At 35.8% G+C, this 23,667-nt stretch overlaps 2 protein-coding genes across 2 annotated transcripts; one reads left to right on the forward strand and one right to left on the reverse strand.

The window, feature by feature from the left end:
* The first annotated feature begins 2,274 nt into the window (after positions 1–2,274).
* On the forward strand, positions 2,275–3,814 carry LOC113052434 (phospholipid scramblase 1-like). Its single transcript, XM_026216875.1, has 5 exons — positions 2,275–2,535; positions 2,777–2,926; positions 3,204–3,268; positions 3,369–3,411; positions 3,576–3,814. Exons 1-5 carry the CDS (start codon positions 2,388–2,390, stop codon positions 3,812–3,814), a joined length of 645 nt encoding a protein of 214 aa, XP_026072660.1. The 5' UTR covers positions 2,275–2,387.
* Positions 3,815–11,230: 7,416 nt separating this feature from the next.
* On the reverse strand, positions 11,231–21,222 carry LOC113052032 (activated CDC42 kinase 1-like). Its single transcript, XM_026216293.1, has 14 exons — positions 20,894–21,222; positions 18,444–18,626; positions 18,257–18,327; positions 17,987–18,175; positions 17,728–17,880; positions 17,117–17,394; positions 16,828–16,954; positions 16,574–16,720; positions 16,099–16,193; positions 15,245–15,454; positions 15,055–15,119; positions 12,678–13,165; positions 11,852–11,947; positions 11,231–11,752 (listed from the first exon to the last, which is right to left on the reverse strand). The coding sequence occupies exons 2-14, from the start codon at positions 18,601–18,603 to the stop codon at positions 11,600–11,602; spliced, it is 2,232 nt and encodes a 743-aa protein (XP_026072078.1). The 5' UTR covers positions 18,604–18,626; positions 20,894–21,222; the 3' UTR covers positions 11,231–11,599.
* Between the last annotated feature and the right edge of the window lie 2,445 nt (positions 21,223–23,667).

The following is a 23,667-nucleotide window of genomic DNA, read 5'->3' on the forward strand; positions in this document are numbered from 1 at the left end:
GTGCATCTGAGCATTCTATGATGTTTTGATGTTCATGGGAGGAAATTGCACTTTACGAAATTCAACTAAATTAGTGATAATACAAATAGCTCAGCTGAACAAAAAAACTTCCCATAACAATAAAGTTTATTATTTTCAAATTTGGTCTGGTCACACATGCACAGTTACAGTTATAGTAAATCAAAACTAAAAAGTGCTGTGTTTTTATTACTGAGTTTTCTCAGTTTTCTTTATTAAATAGGTTGTCCACCCCAAAATGAGCTTCCAAATCCCATGCCTCAGTCAGAAGGTCCTGCAACGGCTCCTCCGGCCCCAGGACCCCAGACAAATGATCAACCGCCTCCAGTTCAGTCAGGTTTGACTCGGTCTGAACCAGTCTATGAAACTGTTCTCCAGGTTCCTGAAGAGCATACATACATGTGTATGTATATCTGAATGTGTTATAATTTTCAGAAGTTGGAAATAAACTAAATTTAGCTACATGACAGTTAGGTTGTACTTAATCGACTTACATAGTGGCTCAAACAGAATAATTTATTTTACTATACTAACTAGAAAGTTTTTCACTCTCATTTAGGTCCTGATCCAGCTTCTCCTCCTGCTGCTCCAGTTCAGCCCGTCATAAATATGTCTGCTCCAGTTAATGCAGTGCCACAACTGATTCAGACGTATAAAGGTAAGTGTAAAATAAAATGATATCTGAGTGCAACATAACATTTAGATGTTCAAATGTTTAACTAAAAAGGCTATTTTTTTTTTTAAATAGACGATAAAGTTAATATTTTCAAATACTAAACATCACATCAATAAAATAGTGCCACATAAAGAAGAAATGTTACGTCACTGTCCTAACTAGATTCTTTAAACTTTCAAGGCTTTTACTTTCACTCTCTATTTTTTATTTTTTTTGTTTGTTTTTTTAACTAGACTATCCAGTCCAAATCTACCCTCCAAATGCTATACCTCAGACAGCAGGACCTGGACAGGTTCCTCCAGCTGCAGGACTCCAGCCACATAATCAAACACTTCCAGTTCAGACGGTCATGAATCCATCTGGTCTGAGAAATCCAACACCTCACCTGGTTCCATCATGTACAGGTAAAAAAAAATATATATATATATATATATATATATATATATATATATATATATATATACACTCACCTAAAGGATTATTAGGAACACCTGTTCAGTTTCTCATTAATGCAATTATCTAATCAACCAATCACATGGCAGTTGCTTCAATGCATTTAGGAGTGTGGTCCTGGTCAAGACAATCTCCTGAACTCCAAACTGAATGTCAGAATGGGAAAGAATGGTGATTTAAGCAATTTTGAGCGTGGCATGGTTGTTGGTGCTGGACGGGCCAGTCTGAGTATTTCACAATCTGCTCAGTTACTGTGATTTTCACGCGCAACCATTTCTAGGGTTTACAAAGAATGGTGTGAAAAGGGAAAAACATCCAGTATGCGGCAGTCCTGTGGGCGAAAATGCCTTGACGATGCTAGCGGTCAGAGGAGAATGGGCCGACTGATTCAAGCTGATAGAAGAGCAACTTTGACTGTAATAATAAATAAAAATGTCGCCTGGTCTGATGAGTCATTCAGATGGTAGAGTCAGAATTTGGTTCCATTATGCCTTGTTACCACTGTGCAGGCTGCTGGTGTCGGTGTAATGGTGTGGGGGATGTTTTCTTGGCACACTTTAGGCCCCTTAATCCCAATTAGGCATCGTTTAAATGCCACAGCCTACCTGAGCATTGTTTCTGACCATGTCCATCGCTTTATGACCACCATGTACCCATCCTCTGATGGCTACTTCCAGCAGGATAATGCACCATGTCACGAAGCTCGAATAATTTCAAATTGGTTTCTTGAACATGACAATGAGTTCACTGTACTAAAATGGCCCCCACAGTCACCAGATCTCAACCCATTAGAGCATTTTTGGGATGTGGTGGAACGGAAGCTTCGTGCCCTAGATGTGCATCCCACAAATCTCCATCACCAGCAAGATGCTATCCTATCAATATGGGCCAACATTTCTAAAGAATGCTTTCAGCACCTTGTTGAATCAATGCCACGAAGAATTAAGGCAGTTCTGAAGGTGAAAGGGGGTCAAACACAGTATTAGTATGGTGTTCCTAATTATTCTTTAGGTGAGTGTATATATATATATATATTATTGTGATCTCATAAGGAAATTAACTAGATTATTAAAACTAAAAAAGTTCATGGTTTTCAAACTTTTTTGATTATTGTATTAAACTAGGCCATCCTGTCCAAATCTACCCTCCAAATGCCATACCTCAGACAGCAGGACCTGGACAGGTTCCTCCAGCTGCAGGCCTCCAGCCACAGAATCAAACACTTCCAGTTCAGACAGTCATGAATCCATCTCCAAATCCAATGCCTCAGCCAGGAAAGCACCCTTATCCCGTGGGAGGTTATGTGACACAGGTTCCTCCACTTGCAGGGCACCCACAGGGCAATCATCCACCTCCAGTTCAGACGGTCGTGAATCCATCTAGTCCAGGTAACCCAGCACCTCACCAGGGTCAGTCATATGCAGGGAGAAAGAATAAATGACATATGAATGACATATTTAGATATTAAAATGTTCAACTAAAGGCTTTTCTTTCCATGTACAATACAATTTAACAATTCTCAAGTGTGCTTTGTTGTCAGTCGATCCAGTGACATAGGAAGGAGTACATCAATACAAATGAGGACACCAATCAATAAAAACAAAAATGGTGATTATTGTCTTAAACTAGGTCATCCCGTCCAAAACAACCTTCCAAATCTCATGCCTCAATCAGAAGGTGGAACCATGGAACTTCAGTCAGTGGGTTCTCCAGTCCAGCCAGTCTTGAATCAGTCCGGTCCGAGTAATCCTGCACCTGACCAGGTTCAGCCATATGCAGGTAAACCTAGAATAAATGTATATCTGAGTGTTATTTAATATTAAGATATAAGAAATGTTACTTTGAAGTTGGAAGGAAGTTAAGCTTTAACAACATCAAATTAAATTAAGTTAAACAACTCAACTGAAGTAAAAAAATCTGTACTTCCCAAAATAAACTATAAAGTTAATATTTTCCTATGCACAGTTGAATAGTGTGTTTGTGTGTGTGTACTTAATGAACATCAATGCTTTAAAGACGATGCAAGTCTAATGATCCTCCTCACAAACGTCTCTAGCACCTGCAGTTCCTCCACTACTTCTACTTTATGGAGCACCCCCCGGTCTCGAATACCTCGCTCAGGTGGGGCTTCCCTTTTTCTTCCTAACAGTAGATCTTTCTGGAAGTGTAATTTCTGGTTACTACCTGGTAATCATTATTATAATTTTTTTGTGCATTTCAGATTGACCAGATACTCGTTCACCAAAAAATGGAGTGTATTGAGAGTGAGTCGTCTTCTATTAGTTCTTTTATTAAGTGTGTCAGAGCAATATCAATGTTTGAAAACATATCTGTTAACACTTTGATTTCTAAAAGATAACATACTTTCACCCTGTTTAAACATAAGAGATATTTTAATCTGACAAACTGTGATCATACTTGTCTACAGTGATTACTGGCTTTGAGACTAACAACAAGTATGAGATCAAGAACAGCATCGGACAACAGATCTACCTCGCCAAAGAAAAGAGTAACTGCTTCGTGCGTAATTTCTTTGGTCCAGCACGCGGGTTTATAATGAAAATTACAGACCACATGGACCAAGAGGTCATTCATCTGGAAAGACCAATGCGCTGCTGCACGCAAGAGGTAGAACAGACTTTATCAGTCTTATCAAGGTTAATGTAGCATCTAAATAAAACGTTTTAATGCCAATTTTAAAAGGAGCTCCAACATACTAGGCATCGGGACAAAGAAACTGGCAAATAATTTTTTGACCTAGAATGAAATATCATTGGAATCAGTCAATTTATTTAGTTGACAGTTTACATAATTGCTAATTAAAGATTGCTATGGATCAGCTTTCACCTAACTTGATAAAGCTTAAAAAAAACCTTTGTAGACCCACACAAAGCCTAATTGTGCAATTAAAGGTTGAGGATAGCTATTTGAAGGGCTAATTTGAAACTAATCTTGGTATGAATGGGAATATGATATGAATTTTTAAGGACATACTTGCACGCAGCTGTGCAGGGATTTGATTTTATTCTTTTTTTATTGGACAGTGGTACAGGGGTTAAACTGATTTAGCATAAGATTGACAGCACTCTATTTTTAGCTTTGTATTTACACACTTCTTGGGCATGTGTCTAACACTATGAGTTATTCGATTCACTATTACAAATTCCATAATATAACTTTGTCTGATTGCACACATTACACAATTTATCCATTGATGTGAATTTTCCATCTTCAGATTGAAGTACAGTCTCCCCCTGGGATAACCATAGGCTACGTGAAACAGGAGTGGTCCTGCTGTTATCCTACATTTTCCATCCTGGGGCCCAACAATGACGTACTACTGAAGATCCGGGGACCCTTCCTTCCGTTCAAATGCTGTGGTGACATCAATTTCGAGGTAACATTTATTCCAGGCAACATGAGAGCAATAATGAAATATATTTTTTTGACTTGTTACTGACATGTTAATGTGTTTTGCATTTGATGTTAGTATTATACGTCTTCAGCACCACTAAGGAAGTCTGTCTTTAGGTAAAAGGCTTGAATAGTGGACAGTCCATTGGTCGAATCACAAAACAACGGAGTGGTTTCATTAAGAAGTGCATCAGTGATTCCACCAACTATTGTATCCAGTTCCCTATGGACATGGATGTTAGAATGAAGGCTGTATTTTTAGGTGCTTGCTTCCTTATTGTGAGTATTAAGCAAATTACTTTTGTGATTTACAGGACATTGTGGTCTAACTGTAAATATTGGAAGTTTATTAAGAGCTGATGTTATTAAGTTTTTTTTGGGGGGGTGAATTAGACTTGGCATATAACATAAATTAATAAAATATCAACAGTATGCAGTTGTGTTAGAATGTATAGTATTATAGTAGTGATTGTTTGAACTAATCTCTCTTCATTCTCTTTCCTTTTCTCCTCATAGGACATCATGTTCTTTGAAAAAGGTGGAAATTTATTTCTAAAATTATTAAAGGGGTTTTAAAATCCCTTCCTTTTTTAAAAAAGTATTTTTTTTATAATGGGTCTGAATTTAATAATATCCCAACATTTTCCACCCTGTCCCTGGCTCTCTAACTGAAAGGCTCAGTTTTTGTGGTGCTTGGCATTTTTTTTTGGGGGGGGGGGGGTAATTTTTGTCATAGGAAATAATGTCGTTTTTTTTAAGAATACAAAAATACTGTATGTACCTAGGTGATTTATTGCATTAGTGGAAGGAGATACAGGATTATAAGAGGAAAGATGCAACACAATATGTTATATATACATATATGTTATATATACACATATATATAATATAAATTAATCTTACACATGTATAACTTAAAAAGAATTATGTTCTTGTCCGTTTGCAAACAAGCATTGCTCTAAATGTATGATTCACACACTGTCCTTTCAATTTATTATTATTATTATTATTATTATTATTTGTATTTTATTTGTATTTTTTTTTTTAAATTAGCTCATATAATGTTTAGTGCAAAAACACAAAAACAAATTCCATGAGTCTGTAAAGGTTAATCAGGAGGTTAATGAGGTAATATGCAGCCAATTAAATACCCATGTTTTCTGTTTGTTCGTTTCTTTTTTTTACTATTGGAATGTATTTTCTGGAATGCCATAAATAAATTGCTAATATTATTTTGATTACATATTACGTGTGCAAAAGGTGGTCTTATATTTAAACAAATATATGATTTTTTTTTTTAACAATATGAGACCAGTTCATTAACTTTTACAAATGGGACTTTCACAACAAAAAAGCCAAAGACTGTCTTTTACCATAACTTGCTAAGAATAAAACTTCAAAGTTTTGAAGCAGTCAGCTGAGGTATCTCTTTTTAAATATGTTGGTCACTGAATTATCTAATCACACTGGTGTGATTAATCAAATATCAAAAATATTATTCGGCTATTTTTGTGTTTTGGAAGCTGCATTTAAAATCCACTTGGCTCGGACACTTTGAATGGACACGATGCCTCTGAAGTTAGTGATAATGTCTGTTCATTTAGCTATATAATGTTAGCAATAATTTATTCGCTGTTTGAATAACTGTGGAAAGGAAATGTTATAGAGCCTAATTAAACATTTCTAATGTTTTCTAAATTGTAATCACATAAGGACGGTTTGCCATCATTGATGGAACAATGAATTCTGAATTATACCAGCAAAAGGAAAATGTCAGGACATCTGTCCCACAACTGAATCTCAAGAGAGAGTGGGTCATGCAACAAGACAACCAAAGAATAGTTAAAGAAGAACAAAGTTCACTTTTAGGAATGGTCAAGTCAAAGTCTGGACCTTAATCAAAAGGAGATGTTGTGAAAGGACATGAAACAAGCAGTTCATAAGAGGAAACCCACCACAGAGTTCAGTGATTCTGTATGGAATGGGCTAAAACTAACTAAAAGCAGTTACAAGAAATGTTTAGCTGCATTTACTGCTGCAAAAGGCGGTCAGACCAGATACTGAAAACAAAGATTCACATACTTTTGCCACTTACAGATATTTCACACTGGATATTTTTTTTAATAAATAAATGTCAAAACAAATTTAGTCCCATTAAACATATTTTATTAGCCTACATAACACCCATGTCTGGCTGTTGCCTAAAGAGACGGTTTATGATGTTTAATACATTTAGAGTTGGTTCACCCTCCGCCTATGACCTCGCTTTAGTTTCTTAAGGATTACATAATCAGAGAATATTCGTTTTTGATTTGAATTCATTAAAAAGTAGACACAGGCATTCTATAGACATATTTCTCATTTCTCTGTGTCAAATTTCGCTCAGTTTGTGACATGTAGAAAGTTGCTCATGAGACCTAGGCGGCAGTTTTTTATTTTTATTTTGCAAAAGCACAATGTTTTGTTGTTATTGTCACTGTTCACAAATACAAGTTGTCCCTTTTGAGATTCGATTGATTTTTAGTCTTATCTGAGTATTTGAGGTTTCTCTGTGAGTGTGGAAAAACTGAAAGTGAAAGCGCTGGCGTGTGCACAGAGGGTTAAAGACGCTGCGTTCAGTTTTATCTTTAGATGGTAAATTTAGATTTCAGATTCAATATTGATTTAAGAACTGTTGAAATTATTTACTGTATGTAACGCAAGTACATTATAAGTAACTGTAATTCAATTACCTAAAAATGAGCAGTAATCTTTTACTTTACTTTTTCAGTGGATAAGTAATTTAATTACAGTAACTCTTACTTAGTATGCGTTACACCCAACAGTGGTCCCATTTTATATTAGGTGTCTTTAAATGCTACATGTAGCCTACTTCATATTATTGATCTATTGAGGTGGGATAGGATTAAGGTTAGGGGCAGGTTTGGTGTCATGGTTAGGTTTAAGGAGTAGAGTTAGGGTCAACGGTGTAAATATTGATGTAACTACAGAATTGAATTGTAAATGTACAGTATTTTCAAATATAAGTACAATGTAAAAACATGTACATACACAATACATGCATTGTCTCCAATTAATAATTTAAATGTAAGTAGTAAATTAGGACACATTATAAAGTGGATCCAAAATGATTTAGACTATTATGCCCACCAAAATTAAAGGTTAAATGCACATTAAACCATGAAGTCAGGACCCAGTAGAATCATATCAGACAGGGGAGGGTTACAGAACATAAATCAGCAAGACTTCTTGTCCAGCCTGTTTATGTTGTGAAATGAGTGAAGAGAATGCAACACATCTGTAGCATTTACTTTTGCTTTCTTTATTAGGCTTTGTGTCTTTCTTTTTGCATTTTCAGAATCCAATCAAACAAATGAGACAAAATATATACTTCCTTATTTATTTATTCTGGAAAATGATACAATATTACATGTAAATGGCAAAAGCCAAAAAAGGGTTTAAATGAGCAGCGTTATGTTTGGAGAAAGAAAAAACACTGCATTCCAGCAGAAGAACCTTTCCCATCTGTGAAACATGGTGGAGCTAGTCTCATAGTTCTGGCCTTTTTTGCTGCATCTGGTCAAGGACAGTTTGCCATCATTGATGGAACAATGAATTCTGAATTATACCAGCAAAATCATGAATCTCAAGAGAAAGTGGGTCATGCAACAAGACAACCACCCCAAGCAAACAAGACGTTCAACCAAAGAATAGTTAAAAGAACAAAGTCACTTTTAGGAATGGTCAAGTCAAAGTCTGGACCTTAATCCAAAGGAAAAGTTGTGAAAGGACATGAAGCAAGCAGTTCATAAGAGGAAACCCACCACAGAGTTCAGTGATTCTGTATGGAATGGGTAAAAGTCGTTGTTCAGGACTGATCAGCAGTTACAAGAAATGTTTAGCTACATTTTTTGCTGCAAAAGGGGGGTCAGACCAGATACTGAAAGCAAAGAATCACATACTTTTGCCACTTACAGATATGTAACACTGGATAATTTTTTTAATAAATAAATGACATACTGTAGTGTATATTTTTGTCAAATTTGTTTGATCAGATTATTTTTGTCAACTTTCAGGACTTGTGAAAAGCTGATGATCTTCTGGGTCACATTTATTTAGAAATGTAGAGAATTGTGTAGGGTTTACAAACTTTTTTTAAGCACCACTAAAAAAATGTAACTGTTCACTCTCTGATCTCTAACTTTTTTTGCGATAGTGAATGAATGGCAGGTGTTTATAGCCAGCTAAACTCCAGGACCAAAGTTGGAGAACCCTGGCATATTGTTGTTTGAGTATTTACTTTCAAGCTGTGGACCTGGTTCACTAATATAAATGTAAAACAACTTTTCCCCCTCTGATTCTTTATTTCTAGAACACAGTGGAACACTATCATTATTATAATAGGATGTATAATTGATAAGCCATTATCCAGTAATGTTGATGGGCATTCTGATTCTGACACGCGCTGTGTGCAGTGGACCAATCACAACAGACTCCCAGGCTCCTCTGCTCTGTTTTTTTTTTTTTTTTTTTTTGTACTTGAAGTCTCAGCCAGGTGTCCTGTAATTAAGGTCAGGTTCAAAGAATTTAACATGCATTTATGTCAATGGCATGTTTTTATGTTAGTATGTTGTTAGTATGGCATGTTTGGAATTAAATGCCTCACTCAAAATATAGCCTCACTAAATATAGGTACATGTACCTCTAATGTACTAAAATGCACTCTTCAGGGGTTAATAATCCTTACAAAAAAGAAGTATACTTCAAGTTTATTTTACTAACTATACTTAAGTAAAGTTCAAGTATATTTTTAAGTATACTTTATGTAGCAAGTATTAAGATATCAGTGTTCTAGTAGTATACTTGTAAGTGTACTGTTTCAATACTCCTTGGGACTAAATTGGCCCACTTTCTAGTATACTTTGTATACTTTGAGTACACAACTAGTTTACCTCTATGTTTATAGTTTGTACTTCAATTGTATTAAAGTGAAATTATAAGTATACTGATAGTTTACTAATTAAATACTTTACACTTTGAAGTATAGTTTCAGTAAACTATTAGTTTTATACTACAAGTATACTCGTGTAAATACAAGAATAAATGTTTTCGTTAAGTGAACTTTACATCATACCTTAAGTATACTACGTCCCTATTTAGGTTTGAAATTGTATATATTTTGTTATATAAATAACTGAGCATACAAAACATCCAAAGAAAGAACAGGGTATCTGCTTGTAAACAAAAACATTTTATTTTAGCTTCATGCATAATTTTTTTAAACACTTTAATGTGGGTAAGTTTTATTAAAAAAAATAAGAAATAACATTTTAAACAAAAAGCTGTAAAAAGACTATGAATTGGATTCAGAATGATAATCAAAATGTCGATCAACACCCCAAACCTTGACTGTAAATATTAACTCTTCATCGGTTGACATTTTATTCCATAATGTTACAGTTTTGGGGCTTGTTCCATGTCAGACAATGTGTTACATGTGTTAGTATCTGGTGTTTCTTTTGTCTTCTTTACTTGTGTTTTTTTTTAAAGTTCTGTGCAGAAGATGTGTACTAGCGCCCTCTACCGTATAACAATGAAATCACAGATTCTAGGAATTTAGCTCAAATATATTTAGAATGTTTAAGTCAACTATACCTAAATGTCATTTTAAGTGTATTTATGAGGAGTAGCCTACATAAAGCCCATTTCTGAGAAGTACATAAAAAGTCAACTAAAAGCCAACTTTCCTATTTTTAGTTTAAAGGAAGTATACTAATAGCAAACTTGAATAAACTTCGTTTTCATAAGTGAAGGTACAAACGTATACCTTTTGAAAGGGTACTAATGTATGCACAGTGACAGCTTTTTAACCTTTTTCCTGAAAGTGTAGCATAGGCTACAACACCCAGAGAAATCAAGCACTGGGCCAGACATCTTGTAGCTCAAATGCCTCAGGTTGAGTTTTGAAAACAGCAATGTTTCCTTGAGTTGTTGTCCCACTATACAGCAGAAATATTGCTAATAGAATTATGTAGCTCCTTACATTGTAACTCTTTGAAAGCCTTCTCTCAAACATTTGTGTTACTGTGACACATTGTGGTTGTTTTGGGTACAGCAACTCTTTTAGGTTCTTTTCAGTTCCCATTAGTTGTTGTAACTTCAGAGGACATTCTTTTTTTAATCAATATTCTACAATTTGAACCCTTTTTTAATGTCAAGTTGTGTTACAAGCACATGTTTAACTTAATAACTGAATGACAGCTTGATCTTCAAAACTTACGTAGACGTTTTCCTCTCAATGATATGTAAACATTTTATATGTGCCTCACTTTGTCCTTGTCATAAATATATCCATTTGTACCTTAACTTTGATACCTGGAGTCAATATGGACATTTTTCATTACAACTACAAACTGAGATGGAAAATCCTTAGCATGCTATTTTCCATAATTTGTTATGTTTTAAATTCCAGTGTATGAGAATATGAAAACAAACAAACAAACAAAAATGCATGTTACTTTATTGAACAAATACAAATATTTCTAATACTTCATATGTATTTTAGTGCTGTCAAATTGATTAATCACATTTGTTTACATAATATGTGTGCACTATGTATATATATATATATATATATATATATATATATATATATATAAAATTTCATCATATACATTTACACAGTTTCACTGAATTTAATACATTTCAAATTTTACAAACCTAATTTATATACAAACAATAGTAAAGTAACAATAAACAGTCACAATGGCAACTGAAATGACATTCTGCATTTAATATGAATGATGATGCTGTCTTTCCAAACAGATGTGAAATAACTGATATCACCAATTTAATAATCAAGCACATTATACATAGTCATTAAAAATAGTTTCACATTGGAGATGGATAGAAACTTGTTCCGAATGAGAAAACAGAGTTTTTGTGTGCCTTGGATTATTTTGACCTCTTGACAATTCAGTGATATCACTGAAAAACATGAACTCATCAATAATTATTCAGTTTTAACATTGTCTTGCATTAAACTCTTTCTCCCCGTCTATCAAATGCAGTCCTATCTCTGTCTTGTCGGATGATGTAACGTCCCGCCAGCTGTAGGTCCCAGTTGTAGCTGGTGAGGATTTTTTGACATTCCTCACGAGAGCACTGAGTCATGTAATACAGCTGGTCTATCTGATGATGTAAGTCAAACATGAAAGAATAAGTACAAGTAATGCAATGAATAAAGTCAAATGTTTTACTTTGAAAGCACAAGGGCTAATTCTCTATTACCTTAAGTTGCTGCTCTGCCCTCACAGGATTCCAGTCATTGCGATACAGAGCTTTCTTGACCTGCTCAATGGTCACTCCATGTACTGCCTCTTGAACCTAGCGACCAATCAGCATTTAACATATTAGCAACAGCATTGAGGAATTATATTATTTACAAAAAGGTTATCCAAAACTTCAGCAAAAAAATTAATTATTATCAATTTTGAAATCAGTTGTGCTGCTTAATATTTTTGTGGAAACTGTGATATATTTTTTCTTTGATAAACAAAAAGTTACAAAGAACATTTATTTTAATACATTTTCAAGAGGTGTAACAATATATTGCCAATATACCAATACAAAAATGTAACAATAAGTATCATGGATAGTGATATAAATAACAAACACGTTATTTAATAATATACAATATTTAAAACTTTTTACATTTATGTATTCAGGTACAGAGTGCAGCCTTATGTAGCTATTTAACAAAATAAAAAAAATAATATTTGTGTTGCTTAGGGAATACAATTAATTTAGCTATTCTTTATGTAACACCAACATTTAATAATAGTATTTTAATTTAAATTAAATCTTGTTAACTGTTTATCATGTCTTAGAAGTAATATATTTTTTGTATTCAATTATAGTTAGTGTTAAAATATATTGAGATCAGAATCATGTTAAGTGTATTGTTACATGCTTGCTGAATAAAAGTATTATATATATATATATATATATATATATATATATATATATATATATATATATATATATATATATATATATATATATATATATATATATAGACAAAGCAAAGTTGTTGAATGTAAAGAAATCTACTTACTTGCGCCATGACTGCTTCCTTGCCAATTTGTGGTGGATACCTCTCCTTTGCCTTCTCCCGCTCTCTTTCTTTATCTTGCTCCTTCTCTTTCTCAGGGCCATCATCTAACTGAGGGCTTGATTTGGCAAGATGTGTCATCCTGGCAAGGTTACTATTCCCTAAATACTGCTGTTGTTGTTTGAACTGGATCTGTAGCTGTGAATGAGTTTGAGGGGCCCAGCCCGCTGGGTTTACTGGTCTCCGATCATGGATCGTCGTCTGAGGTTTGACGAATTGGAAGCCAGTGTTTGGTGGGCTGATGCATTTGAAATTGGGACGTGGTGGCCGTGAAGGTGGGACAACAATAGCATCACTAAACCTGCGTGGATCTTGCAATAAATTACTCTGCATGAGTCTGTGTGGATCAGGTCTCTGAGCTGCATTCCCATCAGCACTTTGACCTTTTCCCTGTGAAACACCAAGGACAGACTCCAGACTCCTTGACATGCCTGAGGATTGAGAGTAAGTCAGAATGTGACTAGATAGATAATCACATGATCCTTCAGAAGTCATTCTTATATGCTGATTTGGTGTCAAAAACAGTTGTGCAACTTAAATTGTTTATGGAAATTGTGATTCCCTATGGAACAGTCTCTCCCATGGTGTTATACACTTTAGGAAAACTCTTGTTTACTCTAAAAATGGAAGCCTGATTTTTTAATGTTTGTATACCTGCATGACCAAATGGTGCTTCTGCCCACCAAAAGGTGTAGGGCTGACTGTTACATAAGTTGGCTCTGAGCCCCATTTCACCAGAATGTTCTCCTCCAGTGCAGGAAGAAGCAGCAAGTAGAAGAGACCCAGCAGCAGGAAGACACTCCTCTTTTGCACCTTCTCCCCTGATGCCATGCCGCTTATTCGGCTCATGCAGGGCGCCCCTGCACACTTCAGATGAGGACAGTGAGTGTGCTGCTCGCCTGGTCCATGCCAATGCTGAGGCTGCTCTCACTATGATAAGATCCAGGCACTATTTCCCCAATTAATTAACACGTGCTGGCATGGGTAGCAAACTAGAAGTAAAAAGTGTCTCGCCCTCACTTCTGTTGATGACACTGAGTAAAATGGGACATGGTCATTGCACATCTCTACCCTGTCATAAACCAGTGCCGGTTTTCCTGGAAGTTCACAATGAACTTACCAAGGTGGGGCACATCCACTGTGTGCGTATCCACTCTTCTAATTTTGCTGCCCTCACCTCTGCTGATGGTGCTGAAAGAAAATGTGATAAGGCAAGGTCCCTGTCTGGAGGTTGTGGTCGCTGCATATCTCTGCTTAACAGCCAGTGCTGTGTACCCTTCCAGGCCCAGCAGGTCCTCTGCAGAGGATTGGATGAGTCCAGCCCTTAAGGAGTGCGCACAGCAACTGACCTGACTCTGTGCACTACCAAGGCTATTGGACAGGCAACTGGCAAAGCCATGGTGGTGCTAGAGCGCCACCGTGGCCAGATTTAAAGGATATCAAGGGCAGAGACAAAGTCGCCTTCCATGACTCCCAATTTGCCTATGGGGTTATTCAGCCTCGCCATGTGCGAAGTTTTTACCGCAGCACAGAAGTCATTGCCAAAGCAACTGGTTCAGGTAGCCAGAAGGCTCCATCTTCCCAGCATCCTGCGAAGTCTCCAGCTCAGCCTCAGAGCTGAGGCCCTGACAGCGCCCTCAGATGGCTAAACACTACCGTTTTATTGGCTCATGCTCATAGGAGCCCTCACTGCAGGCGATCAGGGGATTGGCTTGCAGAGCGGCTTCCTTCTGCACTTGCTTAAACGTTCCCCACAGTGTATAACGCAATGGGTGAGACTGTTCAATTGGGAATGCTCCATTTACTAATGTAACCTCGGAGCCTCGTATACGAGCATTGTATATGTTGCCGTGCTATAAGACACACCAGAGTTGATGACTGCTGCTGTCAGTCAAAAGATTCTGACACAATGGCACTCAAAACTGACTTGTATCAAGTAAACAGTAGTTTCCATGTAGTATATAACGCAACTCTCGTTCACTTATCTGGAGACTGGGACCAAAGTTATGTTAGTAACCGGAGCATTTCTATTAGGATTCAGGATCCTTTGATGAAAAGAACATTTAAAAACAGCATTTATTTGTAACAGAAATCTTCTGTAACAATGTAAAAGTCTTTACAGTAGCTTTTGATCAATTTAATGCATGTATAAAATAGCTAATTTCTTTCAAAGAATCCTTGCTGACCTCTTAACTTTTGAACACATACACTCTTAATGTATGTGTACAAGATAATAACCTCTCTTATAGTAAATTCAGGCCTTGAATAATACTCAAATGATAAGGTGTGAAGTTTGTTACAGTATATTTTAAGTTCTAACCTGCCATTTTCTTGAGATTGGAGCCTTCCTTCTCTCTTGCTAATGGAATCCTCCAACGTCTGGAGCTGAAAGGTACACAAACAAAAAAATGGCAAAAGTCACATAAACAGTTACATTAGATTAGAGTGACATCCAACTGTTAAGTGAATTCAAACCTTTAGTTAATATCTTTAGTTAAAATGTCACTCACTCTTCTATTCGTTCTGGGTTGCCCCAGCTGCGTGCTGGGTCAGTATCTCCATGGCCCGAGTGCTTTAGACTACCTTTAATAGGAGAAGAGATCAGAGTCGGACCAGATGCAGGAACTGCTGCTGTGAGAGCGGGGGCAGCCAATGAAGGAGAAAACCAGCCAACACTTAGAGTTCTCTGGTTTTGGCCCTTCCACTCACATATTTCCAGCCTACAACACAACAGAAGAGCATAAAAAAATAGAGAAATCCAATGGAAGTTATTTTTTAATAGTTCCTGGTGATCACTACAAAGCCCTAATTTAGCATCTCTACTTGTAGTTTACAAATAAATTTAGATGGAAAATCTACAGCACCTTTCTTTTTTGACAATTCCAATGTGTTCTTAATTTTTGCTCCAAAATTCTGTCTATTGTTAATTATTATCTTCAATCTGCTATTGCATATTGCACATGCTAATTATTTTCATTCTATAAATTCATATTTACAGAAAACTGGATAATGTAATTTGATTTCTGAATCGGTCATTTAATTTCTAAGAGTGGTTTGCATGAGCTTATGGAGAAAAAAAAACACTAAGTTGATTGAAATTAAAGGTTGAGCTATGAATTGAATGCTACGAAGTCAAAGGGAGGGGAGACTGGTTTAAAATTACCTAAAACCTTTATCAGAGTCAACAGAGATTATTGGCAGAACTGTTAACATCTTTTAACAATGCCAAGGGTATAAGGTATGAAACAGACAATATAGAAAATGTATATACTAAAGTAAATTTCAAAAATAAAGAGAGAAATAAAAGACAGAAAAATAAAACATTTTTATTATTTTATCGTGATTGCCCTCAAACCCTTCTTACCCATGATCTATTACAGTCACTAGATCATTCGCCTGTAGAGAGAGTTTTCTGGGCTCTGCGAAGTCTTTCATTGCACGAACCTCCATAGGCTGTGCCTGAAAAATTAATTTAAAAGAAAGAAAGAGAATTGTGAGAGAAAATACATTTGATGTGTATCGTTCATTAATTATAGTACATGTACACAATTAACACACTGCACCAAGACAGGAGGAAACTGTCCTGGTTTTAGATATGTTTTTTTGTATAGCACAAGAGGTACAGTATACTGTTCAGCAGTTTGGGGTCAATAAGTCTCTTATGCTCACCAAGACTGCCTTTGTTTGATCAAAAATACAGTAAAATCTGCAATTTTATGAAAAATTATGACAATGCAAATTGTAATTTATTTTTGCATGGGCAAAGCTGAGTTTTCAGCAGCCATTACTCCAATGTGAATATCAATGAGATCACTAAGAGGCAGAGCTTTAAAACTGACCTCTGCTACCATGGTGGTGAGCTGTGAGAAGGTCGGCCGGTCAGAAGGACTGCAAGCCCAACATTTACGCATCACAGAATATAACTCCTGCGGACAGTCTGGAGGCCTTTCCAAACGCTCGCCTTCCCGCTCAACACGATATAAAATCTATACAAAGCACAACATTTCATCAAAGGAAATAGTGCTGATTACAAATATAGTTCATAAACAGAACACAGCATTTTTCACAATGTTATTGCATCAAACATATATACCTGTCTGCCAGACAGCCCAAACCAGGGCTCCTCACAGTACGTGAACATTTCCCATAATGTGACACCAAACATCCAGACATCTGACGCATGAGAGAAAGTACCTACACGCAAACTCTCAGGAGCACACCTATAGGAAGCAAGAAAGAGTTACTATCCTCGACCTAGCAAACAGGTAATAGTGACAACCTTTCTTCATTAAGATCATCGTTTCTACTTATCCTTTGATTTATGAAATTGTATTCAAAATTCTGAGATAGCTCTTTCTGGTTCTTTAATCCAGCTTTCTTACCATGCAAAGGGAATGCGCTTGTGTGCCGTCATGATGTAGTGGTCCCTGTCCTGATCCAAGCCTCTCATCAGCCCAAAGTCTCCGATCTTCACTAGCTCTCTGGCAGCCAAGAACACATTCCGGGCAGCGAGGTCTCTGTGGATGAAGCGTCTGGACTCTAGGTACTCCATACCTGCAGCAATCTGTGTGCTGAAGAGCCAGAGCCGTGAAAGAGGATATTCTCCCTGTCGTAGACGCAGAGTGTCGTATAAAGAGCCAAGGGGAGCCAGCTCTGTCACCTAATAGAAAAATACTGATTCACTGAGGAACGTGCAGCGGTTAACTCTGCTTTGCTTAAAAAGTATTTTCATGAGTGGTGCACAAAAATACACTAAGTAAAAGGGCAATATTGTGTCTGAAATATAAGTAACTAAATATTAACTTCTTGTCTATTGAACTGGTTTATAAAAGCCAATATCACACTCGCAATCATATTTTGGTCTGAATATAAGCAAGACTGATACTCCTTCAATTAACAATAAAATAAATATGAAAAGGTAATAAGTTATTTATATTTATAATATAAGCATAAAAAAATAGAAAGAATCGATTATTAGTGCAGTTACAATTACCATTTTAAGAGGGTGAGTAAGGACAACACCATACAGATGTATAATGTTGGGGTGGTCCAGAGACTGCATGGTCGTAACTTCCTGGAGGAATTCGGTCACCACTTCTCCATACCTGGATGCGCCACCCCTCAAGGTTTTCACTGCTACAGACAACTTAAAATCGGAAAACAGGACTGTTAGTGCAGTATTTATTACGATCTGTTCAAGCTTCTAGATAGAAAAAAAGAACATATACTTATATTTGGTTTAAAGCACTCACCACTCGTCCAGTCGGTGTTTGCCATTCTGCTTTCCTAACTACCCCAAAGGAACCTGAGCCTAGCCTGTCCCCAAAAATCAGTTCACCGTCCTGGATAAGACAGGGGAGTGCACGTGCTGGTTCTGGCCCCTGGCCTGACCCAACACCATTAAACAGCTCACGTCCCTCTGCCGAGCGACTATTGAAGGCCTAGTAGAAAAAAACAGACAGTGATGATCATAGGTAGGCTAAGTGAATGAATAAAAAGAGAGTGTATAAGATGTGAAATACCTTAATCATCGATGACCGTGGTTGCATGTTGTTTTTGTAATGGCTGACGCCTTCCCATAATCGTCGCTGTCCTGTTGACAGAAAGCACTTAATGGTTATATTCACCATTGTAGGGTCTTGAAGTGCACAAAGAAAATCAAACAAAATAACATGATCTTCAAATAACAAACTGCTTTACAAGACAAACCTGGTTTACTAATGCCAATATGTTCAAGATCGGCTTCTTTAACGTAGTTCAGGTGCTCAAAACGTGTCACATTGAGTCCATCTCGCATCCTTAGGTAGAATCTCTCTAGCTGCACACCAGCAAGGAGCTGGTACAGCCACTGAGTGTCATGATCCATCATTATTAGACTGTCAAACAGCAACTCTGAAAGACCAACAGAGCAATGAAATCAGATCAGAAAATAATGTAAAATAAATCTGAACAATCTAAGACATCCGTTGTTTTTCCCATATTCCTGAATAGACACTACATGGCTGTTCCTTACAATTTGAGTCCTCACTGGGATGCTATGAATGCTTGTTGAGAATTTGCTGCAAGCCAATGAGAAGTGAAACAAACAAGAAACCTGAGCTGTGTTTAGAAAGCCCTCTTCAAGTGCATGCTACTCAAAATACTTCCTTTTTTTAGATTTAAAAGGGTGGTGGACATATATCTTTTTTTTTTTAATTGCCAGCTTAACTGTTAAAGAGATCATTTTCAGCTATAGTTACATAATAGTTACATAACCAACTACATAAATATATCTATATGTTTATAAGTTTCATGTTACTTTTACTACTGGTAAAAAATGCAGAAATGAATATCTACTGTACATGCTAACAAACAGACTAAATCTTAAGGAAGCAGTTGAGTTTATAAACCAAACAAACCACTTTTTTTTCAATGGATGCCAATGAGGAGAGAGGTATGTTGCCAGCCACTTTAGGCATTTGATTAAAAGAGAATGATTTAGCTGCTCAGCAGGATTAAACTCATAAAGCAATCATGCTATGAATGACCACTAAACACCTCTCTGAAGTATACTAACTTGTTTGTATTGGCAAGGAAATCCCGTTTTACAGTTGCATACTGTATACACAAGTATGCAAAGCAAGATTTGGAAGTTATGTGCAGCACAGAATATTTTTTTGCCTGTCAAGCACTGTGTCGTTGTCTTCACAAGTCCATGAACCTCCCACTCCTATCAGCATGTGTACAAAAACAACAACAACTAGAAACTCTCTGCACTCTTGTGTTTACAGAACCATGACAGCATAAAGACCAACTCAGACATATGATCTTTTAGTGAATAATCAGCCAGCATGCCTCAGAACAGACCACTCTAAAACTATGGGGGCTTGTCTGAGCAGGTAACATGAGAGTATCAAAGTAAGATTCTCCAAGACAACACACCCAAAGTCCACACCCTGAATGACAAAAACAAGACACTGTGTGAAACTCAAGGCTCTACAGTTTAGCTGTGAAGTCTATTCTAGACCAGATCTTACATTTGTAAAAACTACAGGATTATATAGTCGTTAATCGGAGCATGAGGTTGCAACTTTTAGGCTGGTTTTCCACAAGCTGGCTTGTTTGATAAAGCCATGCTTCTGTTAACATTTGATACAATCTCCTCTGAAACTGGGTGTGAACTGATGCATCAAACTGTTTCTACAGCATTATTGTAATCAAATATGTTTTAAACCTCTTGAAAGTCTTAAAAGCAGAAAACAATGGACTTTTACACAGAGGTATCAGTGAGTGTAAACCCAGTGTAAAGAAACAAATGACAGCTTATGTTTGTCATGTTTTGTCAAAAGGCGTGACTTTAATCCTTCATGTATAAATAACTTTAGAAATGTGTCAAACATTTGCACTTGACCTGTGACCAGGTAGTTAGTCTACAAACAATATGCAGGTCATTACATACTAATTTCCCAATTAATGGCACAGTAGCTACTAATTAAGATATTAAAGTTATATGAGAGATTTGTTAAGTGTACTGTATAATGCTACCTGCCCACCTGATATTCAGAATGAGTGTAGGACAAATAACTACTTTATTTGTTATACATTTTTTTCATAGCAGGCAGCAGATAGCAGTATGGTCCCTCATTAATAATCCATTTTTCAATAAGGAGAGAAACAAAACTTGGGTCATATGAAGAACAGTCATTTCAACCAATATGAAAAAGGCCTACACTTAATCTGAAACTACACAGATACTTACAGATACAGTGTGTTTGGGGGGGCGTCGTCTATATAAGCCTATATATTTTAATTTATATAAGCCTGTATATACTGGAATATAGAGTAATTATTATATACACTGACACAAAGTCTTTAATGCAGTTTTTGAAAGCAAACGTACATACTATTGGTTTCACCTTGTGCTATAAATCAACCATGACGGCAGATATGGACGGCTTTATACTTTGAACCAGGTGAGTGTTTAAAGCATAAGACCAAAGCGGAAATGACGCTTTTAAAAAGTAATTCCATGGTAAATCGTAAGCTGCTTTTGACCAACCATCCCTTGTGCTTAGACTCTCATTCATTTTGAATTAATACACTGCTTATTTTCCATGTATCATTAATTTTTCTTTTCAGAATAAAAATGCTTATTGCAGTAAAAAATAGCTTGTACTTACAAATAAATGCTCGACGTTTTTTTTTTCAGTCTAATCACTTTCTTCAGCTCATAAGTCAGCTGCACTCCAGGTATAAACTGTCCATTATGAATCGTTCATTTTCATGGAGTTCCACGCATGTTTATTATAAATTATAATCCGCCGTGCTAGAATATGGAAGATAGTCTAAATAGTCCGCCTATCATTAATCTGTAGGTTAAGAGTATTTTTTAAAGTAGCCTAAAGAAAGGTGTTTTATAGACTGCATCTGACGTCTCTCTGCGATTCCAAAGCATCCAGTCTGAGCTCTTCCTCACTCCGCCTCCTCCGCCCTCAACACCGACATTTCCCTTCACCGCCTGCCGGATTTATGCCCTTTATTACATAATACTGTTGATTTTCCTCCGCAAATTTGACACTCATATGGATTTTGATGTTTAGGCTATCTTATTTTTTCCTCTATTGTTTAGCTACCATGCTTGGCTCAAAAAGCTACTTTTCAAAAAGCTACATCCCTAGCCTACTTGACATTGTTATTTATATTCCCCGTCATTCCCTGACATGATGAATAATCCAAAACACTGTTTGTATCTGCAACTGGCATTTTAATTAAATTGTTATCTAAGGGCATGGGCAATATCATGGTTTTCCAATATCCTTTTTTTTTAAATATATTTTACTAAATAAATGATTAAATTTAAACGTGGTGCTTGTGGTTATATAGGTTAAAAGTAATATTCCACAGCAACCATGTGTTTAGCTTTTACAGGAAACGTGGGCTTATTTTCTTGTTATTGGTTTAGAAAAGTCGGAAGTGTTGAAATAAAGGACGTCAACAGTTGTGACAAATTACAATAAATGGGCGTGAAAAGAAATTTGTAAATATTGTCTTAGTACACTCAGTATGAAGAAACTCTCACATATTACATTAAGCCGTGCATCATTATTAGCAATTGAAAACAGAGACTATTTTCACCAGTGCTCATTTCAGTTAGCCTATGCCTTTCTGATCCTGTCTTTCCAGTTTGACTGGATGTTTATGGCCTTTCTTCTTCTCACAAGACACACACACGCACACATATGCAAATGATCACGTGAAATCATGTATTAGATTATCCTTAGTCAACCTATAAAAATTACCCTTATGGGGAAAAAAAAAACTTTTATTAACAACTCACTTCCTGGTTATCTATTTATGATACTCTACATGTCATAATATTGACTGTTAACTTTGGGAAAAAATTATAAAAAATTATATAATTTTTTATTTATTTATTTATTTTTAATGTAGGTGATTTAAACCAGGGAAAATAAACTAACTGCATTGCATGGGAACATGCTTATTAAGCACTATATATTTATGCCATCAACTAAATATTTTGTCAGTGACCATTAATTTCATTTGCAAATAAACCAAATACACAAATAAAATATTTGTATACCGTAGTGAACCATTAGCAACATAACGGATATTATCAGCTCTGAGTTCTGAGAAATCCCATTAACTGTGAATAGGTTGAGTCAACTGTGTTTTACAATTAAAAGGCCTCATCATTTAGTCCAGACTAGTCCCATCTTTTAAATAAGTTCTTCCTTCCCATCACATTGTGACTCAGACCTAGAAATGTGCAGCCTGTACTTGACCATATGTTTTTTTGCTTTAAGTAAATACTAGATACTTGATCTAGAAAAAAAAACTAAATAAGTAAAAATTTATATAAGTTCCGTTATGTTTCTCATTTTTATTCTAAGAGTTAATTTGCTTTAACCCACTTTTTACATTAAAAGCTCATTCTTCATCACATGGTTTGATCCAGTATTAGTATGTGTTGCAAGTATCTTCGTTTGGGTGTTATTTTTAGTGTGTTATTTTTAGTGCCTTGTTTTGTCATCATTTGATGGGAATCCGGTCTCTTTTTAGGGATCCAGATCATTTGGCTCAGCTCAGAAAAAAAAAAATGGTTTCAGCTCTCAGATGTCTCTTTTTAGTAGGCAACCACTTCTGGCTTTTTTAATTCAGCCAAATTTGTCAGCGTTTTGATCGATGTCTGTTATGTGTGCACAAATATATTTGAATTATTAAACGTAATTGAACTAAACGATTAAAAAAACTGAATGCAATAAAATGCCATGTAATATTCAGTTTTGTTAAATTACATTAGCCTATAGTTCAGATTTACACAATTTAAATCGTTTTGTCATATTTCTGGCTCCATACGCCTTTCCGAAATAACATAATTTACAATATTTTTGTTATTAAACCCCAAAACTCAATTTATGTAAAAATTACAGAATATTATTACCCAGATTGCACAGGTACAGTACGTCTCTAAGATGTCTGCTAAAGATGCTTGTTCTGGGAAACATTTGTTGTGTAAAAATATCTGATTTACATAGATTCTAAAACATCAACATCCAGCAAACATTTAGTGTAATTTTATATCAATTCTAGGAAGGATATTTTCGTGGCCAGAGAAAATAATTTAGTATTAATGCATTTAATTCGATTAGATTAGATTCAACTTTATTGTCATTGCAAATGTAGGGTACAAGGCAACAAAATGCAGTTAGCATCTAACCAGAAGTCCAATAAGCAGTAAGTAAAGGATATACAGTGTCTACAATATGTTACAAATGTACAATAATATACAGAGAAGGCAGTACTATGGACATAATTTACAAATGTTTAAATACTATTTATTTTTAAGTCTATATAAGCAGAAACTATGAACATATGAACATAATTTACACAAATGTGCAATGGACATGAAAAAAAGGGCATAGAAAAATATTCC

This window comes from Carassius auratus, chromosome 32, assembly GCF_003368295.1.
Source record: "Carassius auratus strain Wakin chromosome 32, ASM336829v1, whole genome shotgun sequence".
Taxonomy (NCBI): Eukaryota; Metazoa; Chordata; class Actinopteri; order Cypriniformes; family Cyprinidae; genus Carassius; species Carassius auratus.